Source organism: Lepisosteus platostomus, chromosome 16 (assembly GCF_059453375.1).
Source record: "Lepisosteus platostomus isolate fLepPlt1 chromosome 16, fLepPlt1.hap1, whole genome shotgun sequence".
Lineage (NCBI taxonomy): Eukaryota > Metazoa > Chordata > Actinopteri > Semionotiformes > Lepisosteidae > Lepisosteus > Lepisosteus platostomus.
Genome location: NC_142626.1, coordinates 24,344,981 through 24,359,399, shown reverse-complemented (window position 1 = coordinate 24,359,399; position 14,419 = coordinate 24,344,981). Strand labels below are relative to the sequence as shown.

Here is a 14,419-nt window from a genome sequence, read left to right as displayed (position 1 = left end):
AATGTGCACAGTAAAGACATTAAATGATTAAATCTTTTCACTACCAACCAATGCACCACGAGTGCCCCTGTCGGTCATTTTGGCCAGCCAATCACTTACCGCAGGGCACCGTAGGGTGGCTTGTGGGTAGATTACCTTACCGCGGGTTTGTACCGCACATTTTGAATGGCTGCATCTGTATATTTTACAACTAAAGGGAAATTTTAGTAGCATAAAAAGAAGAGGAGCATTATGCATCTGAAGGTCGTAAACGATATTAATTTCTGAACATAAACATATTACTGTATGTAAACTCTACTTTATATGGCTGGTCTTGATACAGATGCAGCCATTTAAAATGAGCGGGGTAAGCTATGGTAAAACGCGGTGAGCGTGTCGCATCACAATGCGTCATAGCCCGTCATATCGCGTCATACCACATAATACTGCAGTAAAATAATAGCATCTGGAATCATCACCAGGTGGAGCTAATAAAGCTTAACTCTCATGTACAGCATTTGAGCTGTCGCCAGAAAACACCAGGTTTCAAATCCCAATCACTGCTGAGGGACAATCTTTATTCAATTAAGAATTTAATTTAATTAAAAATTAAACATTAAAAAGTTGGCATATTTTATGAAAGCAAGATTGCTCAGTTGGACAAAAGTACATAGCCTACCACCTTTATCATAAATATTTTAATTATGCAGAAATATCTTATGCATCACAGTCTTTACCGAAGATATTACTAATAGTATTAATAATGAATGACCTTGGAAAAGCTGTAAACTCAAAGTATTACCCTGGTCCACATTCTTTGTAACCGTCTTTGAAAACGAAAATACTTTCTTTTTTCATTGACAAAAAGTAACACCACAGCATTTCTGATCATGCATTCGTTTCCAATGATACAAAGTAAGTCTTGAGAATCTCCGATTCACCATGCCTTTCACATGCTCATAAAATAAATTAATTTAGGAACATATACATATTACTGTACGTAAACTGTACTGTATATGGCTGGTCTTGGTAGTTTAAAGAAAAAATACACACCAGTATTCCATTTCTCCGTAAACATTTTAAGCATTGAAGTCTTACATGTTATTATTTCAGAAACGTTTTTACATGCTCCTTCTGACCATATTATTGTACGTTTATGTACTTTGTGAAAAGTGATCGTTTTAACCTTTTCTGCAAATATGCTCGTTATCAGAGTAAACAAAAGCATACTTTTAGAATTTGATTTAGGAAATATAATATGGATTCGTGCATCTAAATAAATTAATAACGGTATAACTATATCCATGTACTGTAGCACAAACAGAAGTATTAGACTTTCCATTGCTATGTGTGTAGCTGTCACTTGACTGGCCTTGGTGGTGTGACAGCTCAAGTGACTGATTTATAACCCTGAGGTTGGGTGTTCCACCCAGCTGTCACCATGAGTTTTCTTTTAACAAATAAACATTTCTTTGAAAAACTAAAATAGCAAATATTATTGGCATTATATTGACATTTTTATATTTCTAAATATCACAATATGTTCTGTATGTACACAGCGGTACCGCAGGGTGTAGGGTGCAAATCGAAAACCCTACATTAATATTGTGTATTTGCCTGGGGCTGCGTGGTTTTCGCATCTCTCTCTCTCTGTGCTGAATTTCACTCCACTCTCTGAGTCTGTGTCTACATTGTTTGTAAACAAACCTGTTTTACAGGTATTTTCAACTTAGAATGGGGCGAGCTTTCCATGAAAGACACTCCACCTTCCCCCACGGACACATGTTTTCTTAGAAAAACAGATTCACAACACGAAGCGTGCATCAGTCTTCTGTATAAAAACATTGGTTTGAACACCATGGGAGCTGTTTTTAATAAGCTGCTGAGTAACGAATAGGAATATTCCTGCTGTCAGCAGTATTGTGTATATAGTTGACCCTTACCTGAATGAAAACAGGACATAAAGAAAGGGTTTCAGAAATCAAACAAAGCTTTATTCCTGTGCTTACAGTCTGGGTTATGCTGTTATGCTTCCTATGCTGATATATGGGTTTTTCGCACAAAGCCGTATTGAAAAGTATTTCTCGCGTTGTGAACGTGTGTACAAGCAAGTGTTCTCACAACTCTAAGAGGTTTTGTGAAAATGCTACAGGCGTGCCAAAATCGTTTTTGAACTTTTAGCTGACTTGACCTTCCCCGGTTTTCATTTTCAGATTGTGAATCAAAAAAGGCATTTAATAAACATGCATTTGTGATTTTAATCAAAATGGGGTTAGACCATTAGACATGCAATACACTTCCTCGTGATCATCTTAGAATCTTTGTGTAAGCTTTAAGTTTTTTTTTTACTTTTTAATTATACACTTGAAACACTTGAATTTTGTAAATGCAACACACATTCCGTACAGATACAGTACAACCACATTCTCCTGTCTTCCCATGGTGTAAAACGAATTAGCAGGTGATTGAGATAAAAATGCATCGCCCATTGAGTGGAATGTTCTCATTTGTTCTCAGATATAAAAAGAGGTGATAATTCTTAACAATTCCGTGTCGCATTAACTAACTCTTCAGTTTATTCTGCCAGACAGTACATGAATATAATTATATCGTTATTAATTTGTTTAGGTACGCGATTCCATATTATATTCCCTGTTAATCAAATTCTAAAGGTATGCGTTTGTTTAATCCAATAACGAGCGAATTCACAGAAAAGGTTCACAAAGTATACAATCTTATTATGGTCAGAAGGAGCACGTAAAAACGTTTCCGAAATAACCACATGTAAGACTTTGATCCTTAAAATGTTTAGGGAGAAATGGAATACGGATGTGTATTTTTTCTTTAAACTACCAAGACCAGCAATATACAGTACAGTTTACATAATATTTTCATGTTCCTAAATTAATATATTTTATGAGCATGCGAAAGGCATGGTGAATCGGAGATTCTCAAGACTTACTTTGTGTGATTGGAAATGAATACGTGATCGGATCAACTAAATACTAGTTACTTTTTGTCAATGAAAAAATAAAGTTTTTTCATTTGCAAAGACGATTACAAAGAATGTGGACCAGGGTAATACTTTGAGTTTACAGCTTGTCCAACGTCATTCATTATTAATACAATTAGTGATATCTTCGGTAAAGACTGAGAGCAGGAACATTCCTATTCTTTACTCAGCAACTTATTAAAAACAGCAGCCACGGTTTTTTACACAGAAGAGTGACACAGCTTCGCCTTGTGAATCTGTTTTTCCATGTTTACAAAGAAAGTGGAATACAGTAATACTACCTGCTATATAGATACATATTTTCTAGATATTTAGATCCTTAAATTAATATAATTATTTATTTCTTTTGATACATGATTCCATACTATATTCCCTATTATAAAACGAATAATTCCGGTCCTGAAATCTGATTGGCTGATACACATTCGAAGCCGTGCTATATTCTCTAATATACGCACACCCCGGAATTTTGACTTCACTGAGTGATAAAGAAATTTTAAAGACTACTTCTTAGCGTAAATAAAAAAGCTTGGATTCTCATGTATCTGATATCTTTTTCTGCTGTCTTTGTTGCGCTCTTGAGGATCCTTGTGATATTTTGAGCTCTCGTTGAATGATAAGTGTCGCATAGTTTAAGTCATTTTCATTCTTAGAAATTATGAAACACCCAGTTTAAAGCAAGGGAGTTTTTATGTCTGTTATAGTAAAAGAAAATTCCTGACAAACTAGGGATTGGACACTTTTTCAGTGCTTGTACAATCGATGGAAATGTTCAAATAAATGTGCTAAAGAAATAAACAAAAAACAAATCATTTATTCCTTTATCATATTGGCTAGCTAATGTCCTCTCTTTGCTAATTACTTGTGGCTGTGTTTCTGCGTTACGTAGCAACGAGGGACTATATTCTCAGGTGGAGGAATGTAAACAGCTTAATTTTCATGTTAAATAAATTTAAAAAATTAAAATTCATTCTATACAGAAATCGCATATTTGGGGACCGTTTTATAAAACTTTTATGCTTAAAATGTTTAGGGAGAAATGGAATACTGGTCTGTATTTTTTCTTTAAATTACCAAGACCAGCCATATACAGTACAGTTTACATACAGCAATATGTTTATGTTCCTAAATTAATATCTTTTATGAGCATGTGAAGGACATGGTGAATAGGAGATTCTCAAGACTTACTTTGTATGATTGGAAACGAATGCGTGATCGGATCAATTAAAAGCTGTGGTGTTACTTTTTGTCAATGAATAAAATAAAGTCTTTTTGTTTACAAAGACAGTTACAAAGAATGTGGACCAGGGTAATACTTTGAGTTTATAGCTTGTCCAAGGTCATTCATTATTAACATTATTAGTAATATCTTCGGTAAAGACTTTGATGCATAAAATATTTCTGCATCATTAAAATATTTATGATAAAGGTGGTAGGTTGTGTACTTTTGTCCAACTAAGCAATCTTGCTTTCATAAAATATACCATTTTTTTTAATATATGACGATTAACATACTGTAATACAGTTTAAATTTAAAAGTCTAAAGAGTATACAACTTAAATTCTTAATTGAATAGAGATAGTCCCTCAGCAGTGATCAGGATTCAAAACCTAATGTTTTCTGGTGACAGCTCTAATGCTGTACAGGAGAGGTTAAGCTTTATTACCTCCACCTGCCGGTTTAACAAGGTGATTCCAGATACTATTAACATAATCTAATTTGCATATGGTAGGATGCAGTATACTGTGACACGCCCACTGTGTTATACCGCAGCATACCGCACTTGTTTTGAATGGCTGCATCTGTATACTCGATATAGAGACCATCACAGCTGTAGCTCATCAAACCCTCAATTCACTACACCTATGTTTTCCCAAACTGGCTGACAGCCTAGAGCTCATTGTAAAAACACTCAAGGACTCAATGAACACACAGCTTTCTACACAATTATGTGTAACATTCAAATGCTGAAAATGCATTCTACGTATTTCTAATTGATGAGACTTAAGCTAACATGATTTTATCTCTCAGATAGTTAACATTTACAAGTAAAAAAAAACTTGTATTTGGCTGCCTGTGATTAATATACTTTTTGTTACAATTTGTCAAACAGTTATCTCTCCCATGGAACCGCTTACAGGAATGCCTTGTTTTATTGCTCAATAGTGACTTTAAGGAGGGATAAGATCACCCTCAGATTGGTATAGATTCTCTTGTAGAGCTCATTATAGGACACACAATGTATAGATCTGACAGGCAGGTGTCAGAGTTAGAGAGTAAATGCAAACTGAAATGAGTAACAACAGACAATTCAATTTAATCTGACTGGGCATAAAACAGCAACTAGCTATTCAATTTAAAAAATAAATTAAGATTCTTTAAAAGATTTATGCCAAAATATAAGTACAAGTACCTTTTTAGAGCTTGAATAATAATAAATGTTGTTCAAGACATTCATTTGCAGAAACAACAGTGGATTTAATGAAAGCCTCTAGTATCATAGAAGATACAATATAAACAAAGAATTTGAGAGCATTTTTAAATATTATTAAATCAGGCTCATATATGCAATCTGCACAAATTAGCAAAAGACGACTGCTCTTTGGCTGTATAGTAATTACGAAAGACATTAATAAAGTTTTGGGTCACACTGACTGCAATCACTGCACAGCAATAATTCAGAATTCGCCACTACAGGAGCCCTCAGTGCTCACTCACTCCTGGAGGTAGGTACCTTGCTCATAGCCATCACAGCTGTTAAAGCTAAAGGGTCCTGTCTAAAAGGATAGTTTTAAAATTACTTTGCTGTGGTCATCAACCTAAACTGAATTTAAACACTGGAGAGTTGTAATGACACATGGACAGTTTTGTGGCCAAGACAAGAAATAAAACAGAGATGAGGATTGTAGTGTGCTCTCACGAGGCACCAGTTCTGTAGGGTTTGGGCATTTACTGGGACAATTATGAATTGTAGCAGTAAATCACAAAATGATTCTTTTAATGGCTTTAGAATCCAACAATGCTATATAACTCAAACAATGCACACACACAGGTACTAATACACGAGGATACATTTATTAATACATAGAATATGCATGTAAACCTAACAGATCTTATCGAGAGGGTTATCAGAATACAAAAGGTATATATTCAATCAGTTACGAAGAGTTACATATATCAAGAAAACATACATTCAGTATATCATTCATTTAGACTGTTTCGTAATTGAACTTGGTTACAACTTCTACATTAGATACTCAAAACAAGTACATAACTCTTAGGAATTAAATTGATATCAACTGGTTGGGATAACAATTGAATTCTCGAGCTGTAATGCATTGAAGTTGAATACTCATCCAATCTCTGGGGATTCAGATCTCCTGCGGGCTCTCTGGCTCCGTGCCAGGCTGTATTGTGCGGCCTGCGACGGTGTGCTGCTGATGCTCACTGACCGGCTAGTTAGTGTTGGCTTTAACTAGCAAAGTTTGTGCACAGGAGAAAAGATACTGTGGGTCAGCAAGTCAGGAAGAAGACCGGTTCGTTCCTGATGAAGCGCTAGTTCTGGATAGTGATTCAGCTGTCCACAGTTCCGACCTGTTCAGCAGGCTTGCTGCTGATGCTAACCTTGGGTGGATCCTTTGGTTACGCACTGGCCACCTCCGCTCTCGACTCTTAGAACAAAGGAAAGTTCTGGCACTCGGACACACTGGCCGTTCCGTGGTTGTCCGGGCTGAGTCTCAGGATGGTCAGGAGGTGCGCTGCGAGAATGTCCTGCCCTTGGGAGCCTTCTGCTCCTGGAATACTCATTTAGAATTCACCTACTGGAATAGTCCCTAGAATAGTCTCCTACAGGCTCTCTGTGTTGCCTGTTTTTACCTGGAGGAACTTCAGCTCATTCATTGGCTGAAAGTTCCATGGGCATCAGAGTCCCACGTGGGTTACTCGGCCCTACCAGTCCCTGATTGGTTGATCAAGGTGAGATATGACTCACTTACTCCTGACACCTAGGAATGCAGTCCAGATGTCCATCTGGCACTCCCTAGACAGATGGGCGCCAATGGGTGACCATTGATCATGATAGCCAGGCTTAGCTAAGTGCATCCCCATTTGGGAGCTGTCCCTTATCAAAAGAAAACATCTTTAAATCAGCCTGCATGAATAGCTTCTCTGTGGCTGCACCACAGAGATGAAGAGAGAGATGGGGCCTCATTTGGGAAAGCACAGCAACACTTAATTCTGTCTTATTAACAAGCATTGCCGCTACAGGATATTAGGTCTTACAATACAAAAAATAGCACCTACCATTTACACATATGCACCAAATAATTCTACACCTGATCAATGCTGTAATAAATTGGGAACTTCCATTCAGCACTATTAAACTGCTTGGTAAAATACAGATTCACAACAACATCTAAAACATTGTCAAATAAAATTGTGAGAAAAACTCTAAAATATATAATAATATCAATGACGGATTATTTTCTCCATCAGTGTGAAATGATGAAAGTAAAACACAACACAACGCAATCTAAATGGTACAGACAAAACTTTCACTACATCTGAAAAACAAAATTAAAACGTATAAAAGTTTTAAAGATCCCAAATAAAAGAGAGGTTTGTTCCAATAATTCTGAATGAATAGTATTTCATGACAAGTATAGCCTTACATTACCCCAAGAATATGATCCACTACACCTGATAGACTGATCCGAGGAATATTCTAAAGCTGAATTAGTGAAGTACAAAAATACAGTGCATAAAATCAAATTGCCTGGAAGAAGCTCAGAAATAATAGTCAATAATAGCTCCACCTTTGCCATTTCCCTGCCTCTGAAATCTTAACTTCTGCATAACGAAGGTTTGATAAAAAAACAAATTTATTTTGTTTTGTTTCTGCAGATATTCCCCAGGCTGTGCTGTTAACTAAGGTGGATAAAGCCTGTCCATTGGTAGGAAAAGATGTCAGGAAGGTGTACAGGAGTAAATACATCAAATCACAGGTGAGTTTAAACTTTGCTATTTAATATTAATATATTACTGTCTCAAGTTACACTTTAATAAAGATAATGCAAACCTGACCTTAATATTCAAGAAATACTCCTTCAAGGTTTGTACCTTATTAAAATATTGTAATCAGCTTAAATTACTTTTGCTGATTTGCTTCATAATCAGTCGCCATCTAGGCTCCGGCTGGAAGGAGACAGTAAGAGCTCTGAAGTTAAGGGATCTTGTTAGAGTCTAACGGCCTCTGAGACTCTCAGTGAGGTATAGTAGGCTTGAAGATTATGCAGGAGATGCATTACTGAGGTGGGTCTTGGGTCTGAGACAAGCAGGTTGCAGCCTCTTTGCTTGGCCCAGTAATTTAGAAATGTGTTGTTGAGGAACTGAAGCATCTTCTCACAAAAGAAAGGAGAACAGAGTCTGGAGAGCACAGGCTGTGTCACTAGTCTCCCTGCATACCAAGATCTGCAGACACACAGGCATTCACTGGGACATTTGACATTAATAGACATTAGATTCTTTGATGTTTACAGTATGTCTGCAATGTTTAAAGTACAATTAAATTCCTTGGACTTGTATGTTATATTTAATCAATCATCTGTCTTTCTTTATATTTCAGATAGAGAGGTTTCATCAGATATCGGGCATTCCTGTAAACTGCATTCTTCCCGTGAAGAACTACAGTGAGGAAATCAGCCTGAATGATGACATTGATGTCCTGGCCCTGACAGCACTGCTGCAGATACTCAGATTTGCAAATGGACACTTACTAAACTTGACGCAAATGGGATATAAGAAATAAAGTTGTAAAGTATTAATAACTATGCACTATATTTTAGAAATTTCGCTGATGCATATCTAAATTAACAGCTAAGTTAACTCAATTTTGTTTCTTGTTTTTCTGATATTCTCATATATTTTTTAGAAATTTGACAAGGGAAAAATGCCTTTGTATAAGAATATGAACAGAAAAAATAATAAAAACCACCTAATGCTAATATGAATTAAATCATTCATGAGGTTCTGCTTTACTCCAAGATATAAAGTAGCCGATACTGTATATCATTTTATCAAGCAGCCCACTGAAGCTGGCCTGGCCAGTATCTGGACCTCAGAAAGCTAGGTTGCTGCTGAAAGAGGTGTTAATGGGACCAGGAGACAGCAGTCCTTGAGCCCTTGAAACCATGTACCCCTTGAAAACATGAATTAGGATCCCATGCAATTCGAAAAAGAAAGTACCCATTTCTCCACCTTCAAGATCTTTTTATAACATTACTCTTATATTACTTACATCAATGGTGCTCAGGTCCTTACAATTACTTTTTAATTCCAGTGTAACTTGTCTCCTGAGGCTATTTCAAAACTTAAAGTACAGCCCCAGTGGCATCAAGCCAGCAGAGCATGGATGGGATCATCAGCTGTTCCTTTGTCTTTCTATGTGGGAGTTATGATTCCACTGTCATACAGTTAGATATTCAATGCCTGGAGAATTCAGTTGCTATCCTGATACATGCTGATATCAATTTAATTAAAGTATCAGTTACTTAGGCGTATCTGAATTTGAGCATGTTAGTGAGACAGTCTAACAAGTTGGTGTAACCAATATTATATTAAATGCACAATACAACAGATGCAGCCATTCAAAGTGCGCAGCACAAACACGTACCGCAGGCATTCGGCTACATCATCGTGCTTCATCAAGATTAAAATGTCTTTACTGTGCCCATTTTAGTATTGAATATTTATATGGAATTTTACCACTGAAGGGAAATGTTAGTAGCTGAGCATTAAAAGAATAGGAGCATAAAGTGTGTGAAGGCCATAAACGATATTAATTTTAGAACATAAACATACAGTATTACAGTATGTAAACTGTATATGGCTGGTCTCGGTACTTTAAAGAAAAAACACACACAAGTATTCAATTTCTCCCTAAACATTTTAAGCATCGAAGTCTTTAACATGTGAAATAACATGTATAAAAAGTTGTAGTTTTAAGCTTTTCTGCAAATACGTTCGATACCGGAGTAAATAAGAATACTTCTTGAATTTAATTAATAGGGAATATAATATGGAGTCGCGTATCTAAAGAAATTAATAACGGTATAATTATATTCATGTACTGCAACACAATAGTATACGCTGTACAATGTCTATTGATTCAGGTGGGTAGCTGCGTCAGCATGCGTAGGCTGCAAAGGAACAAGTAATAGGTTTATTTCATGCTGAAAAAAAGAAGAAAGAGAACACAACGTTTCGTCCATGGAGCCTTCTTCAGGTGTGAGAGAGACAGGGTAGTAGGCAAAGGTAAAGTAGCGGGAGAACAAAGGTTGGGATGGAGGAGGAGTGAGAGGCGGGAGCAGGGGACAGAAAGAGAGGTCAATCAAGAGGTGTGAAGTCAGAATGGGTGCAGAGAGGTTTGAAATGAAACTTCCAATGAACGGAGAAAATTTAAAAGAACAGTAGTCTGTTGTTAAGAGAAGGGAGAATGTGTGATCCTAGCTGCAGAATAATTTTGGTTTCGGTGGTCTTCCTGATGTATGAGTTCGGAACACCATCTTTGAGAACAGAGACGGAGAGATTAGAGTGGTCGTGGCCGTCAGAGGTGAAATGAGAAACAATGGGCTTGGAGAGATCTTTAATCTTCACAGCCCTGACGTGTTCTCTGAAGCGGTCTCCGAATCTCCTTCCTGTTTCTCCAATGTAGATGGCTGGGCATTTACTGCAAGAGATACAGTAAATAAGGTTGCTGGAGGTACAAGATGGTGTCTGGGTGATCCGGAATTGTCCTGAGGGGCCTTGAATGAGTGTGGTGGTGGATGTGTACTTGCAGGTGATACAGCGAGCTCTGTTGCAAGGGAAAGTGCCTGGTGTGGATGGTTGTTGAGGGTGGTCAAGGGAGCTGTGGACAAAGAGGTTACGCAGATTAGGTGGTCGACGATATGAGATGATAGGGCGATCAGAAAAGAGGGCCCCAATGGAGGGATCATCCTGTAGGATGGAAAAGTTCTGGTTAATGGTCCTGGGGATAGGAAGTGTGTTAGGGTGGTAAGGAAGCACCAAAGGAATGCGGTTGTTACGGCGGGAGTTCCTGATTGGGTTGATGGTCCGGGGGGTGTTTTTGGCTCGGGCAAGGGCCCTGTCAATCACACTGCTGGGGTATTACAAACCCACAGATTCACACAGCTACCTCCTGTACAGCTCATTTCACCCCAACCACACTAAAAACTCTCTTCCTTTTTCACAGTTCCTTAGGTTACGACAATTATGCAGCGACGACATCGACTTCGAGAACCAAGCCCTCGAAATGTACTCATTTTTCATCAACAGTGTGATTGACAGGGCCCTTGCCTGAGCCAAAAACACCCCTCGGACCATCAACCCAATCAGGAACTCCCGCCGTAACATTCGCATTCCTTTGGTGCTTCCTTACCACCCTAACACACTTCCTATCCCCAGGACCATTAACCAGAACTTTTTCATCCTACAGGATGATCCCTCCATTGGGGCCCTCTTTTCTGATCGCCCTATCATCTCATATCGCCGACCACCTAATCTGCGTAACCTCCTTGTTCACAGCTCCCTTGACCGCCCTCAACAACCATCCACACCAGGCACTTTCCCTTGCAACAGAGCTTGCTGTATCACCTGCAAGTACACAGCCACCACCACACTCATTCAAGGCCCCTCAGGACAATTCCGGATCACCCAGACAGCATCTTGTACCTCCAGCAACCTTATTTACTGTATCTCTTGCAGTAAATGCCCAGCCATCTACATTGGAGAAACAGGAAGGAGACTCGGAGACCGCTTCAGAGAACACGTCAGGGCTGTGAAGATTAAAGATCTCTCCAAGCCCATTGTTTCTCATTTCACCTCTGACGGCCATGACCACTCTAATCTCTCCGTCTGTGTTCTCAAAGAGGGTTTTCCGAACTCATACATCAGAAAGACCACCGAAACTAAAATTATTCTGCAGCTAGGATCACACATTCTCCCTTCCCTTAACGACAGACTACTGTTCTTTTAAATTTTCTCCATTCATTGGAAGTTTCATTTCACACCTCTCTGCACCCATTCTGACTTCACACCTCTTGATTGGCCTCTCTTTCTGTCCCCTGCTCCCGCCTCTCACTCCTCCCTCCCAACCTTTGTTTTCCCGCTACTTTACCTTTGCCTACTGCCCTGTCTCTCTCACACCTGAAGAAGGCTCCACGGCCGAAACGTTGTGTTCTCTTTCTTCTTTTTTTCAGCATGGAATAAACCTATTACTTATCAATTATTAATCTCTAGTAAAATCAGTTCGCCAACCTCCTTGGTAAAACTGTGTTCATCTTCACCAGCCAAGGCCCGTCTTGACACATGACCTAGAAACGGAGAATCGACTTTATTGATGTAACTAGACTTTCCAGCCTTGATCTGCCCAGTTATCATGATTCTTATTTGTTTTACTTCGTGTCTTGGTGTTAAGGTCCTTATTTCTTTCATTAGTCTTTCTTTCTCCCTGCAAACAAGAAAGAACACATCACACAACAAAGGAAAAAAAAATAATCCTAGAAGGATGTATGACCATGTTTCTACACTATTTATTTGTTAGATATGCACTGTTGAAACTACAGATGCAGCCATTCAAAAGAAGTGGGGTACGCTGTGGTATAATGCGGTGGGTTTGTCGCATCAAAATGCGGTATAACTCGTCATTTAGCGTCACACTGCAAATTACCGTATGCAAATTAGATTATGTTAATAGTATCCTGAATCATCTTGTAAAACCGCCAGAAGGAGCTAATAAAGCTTAACCTTTCATGTACAGCATTTGAGCATTTAAATTTAAACTGTGTATTACAGCATGTTAATCATCAGTCATTAAAAAGTTGGTATATTTTATGAAAGCAAGATTGCTCAGTTGGGCAAAAGTACACAACCTACCTTTATCATAAATATTTTAATTATGCAGAAATATTTTATGCGGCAAAGTCTTTACTGAAGATATTACTAATAGTATTAATGATGAATGACCTTGGACAAGCTGAAAACTCAAAGTATTACCCTGGTCCACATTCTTTGTAACCATCTTTGTAAACGAAAAAGACTATTTTTTCAATGACAAAAATTAATACCACAGCTTTTCGTTGATCCAATCACGTATTTGTTTCCAATCATACAAAGTAAGTTTTGAGAATCTCCAATTCACCATGCCTTTCAGATGCTCATAAACTATATTAATTTAGGAACATAAACATATTATGTAAACTGTATATTGCTGGTACTGGTAGTTTAAAGAAAAAATACACACCAGTATTCCATTTTAAGCATCAAAGTCTTACATGTGGTTGTTTTGAAAATGTTTTTACGTGCTTCTTTAGACCATATTACTGTGCGTTTATATACTTTGTGAAAAGTGATCGTTTTAATCTTTTCTGCGAATACGCTCGTTATCGGAGTAAACAAAGCATACTTTTAGAATTTGATTAATAGGGAATATAAAATGGAATCGCGTATCTAAAGAAATTAATAATGATATTATTATATTCATGTACTGTAACACAAACAGTAGTATATGTGTATGGCTGTTCCAGTAGCTGTCGTGTGATGGTTTAATTGACTGACTTATAAGCAAGAAGTCGGGTGTTCAAATCCAGCTATTGCCATGAGTTTTCTTTTAACAAACATTTCTTCGAAAAACTAAAATAGCAAACTAAAATAGCAATAGCAAAATTATGGACACTCTTTTGACTTTTTTATATTTCTAAATATCACAACATGTTCATATTGTATGTACACAGTGGTACCGCAAGGTGTAGGGAGCAAATCCATGTGAGCCCGAAAGCCCTACATTAATATTGTGCATTCGCCTGGCGCTGAGCAGTTTTCACATCTCTCTCTCTCCCTCCCCCCCGGGAGTGCCACCTGTGCCGAATTTCACTCCACTGTCTGAGTCTCTGTGTCTACATTGTTTGTAAACAAACCGGTTTCACAGGTATTTTCAAAGTAGAACAGGGCAAGTCTTCCGATGACAGACACTCCACCTCCCCGCCACGGACACGTTTACTTAGAAAAACTGATTCACAACGCGAAGTTGTTTCAGTCTTCTGTGTAAAGAAAATCGGTTTGAATACCATGGGTGCTGTTTTTAAGACGCTGCTGAGTATAGGAATTTTCCTGCTGTCAGCAGTATCGTGTATATAGCTGACAGTTACTTGAATGAAAACAGGACATAAAGAAAGGGTTTCAGAAATCAAACAAAGCTTTATTCCTGTGCTTACAGTCTGGGTAATTGGAGGCTACACTAGTATGATTCCTATCGTGATATACAGGTTTTTCACACGAAACCATATAGAGCAGTATTTCTCGCGCTGTGAACATGTCTACACAGCGATCCCCTAGGGTTCCAGTTAGTGCGTAATTATGCATAGATGAAAA

General features: G+C 38.0%; 2 protein-coding genes across 50 annotated transcripts in view; both read left to right on the top strand.

The window, feature by feature from the left end:
* Positions 1 to 8,994, top strand: part of LOC148647086 (interferon-induced protein 44-like) — a 46,899-nt gene extending 37,905 nt beyond the window's left edge. For both annotated transcript variants that reach the window (XM_088608667.1, XM_088608668.1), the window contains 2 exons: positions 7,895 to 7,995; positions 8,616 to 8,994. In XM_088608667.1, the coding sequence (XP_088464793.1) occupies positions 7,895 to 7,995; positions 8,616 to 8,798 (284 nt within the window). In that variant the 3' untranslated portion in view covers positions 8,799 to 8,994. The remainder of the gene's footprint in view (positions 1 to 7,894; positions 7,996 to 8,615) is intronic.
* Positions 1 to 14,419, top strand: part of LOC148647083 (NACHT, LRR and PYD domains-containing protein 3-like) — a 1,669,284-nt gene that overhangs the window by 1,504,623 nt on the left and 150,242 nt on the right. The window lies entirely within an intron of this gene.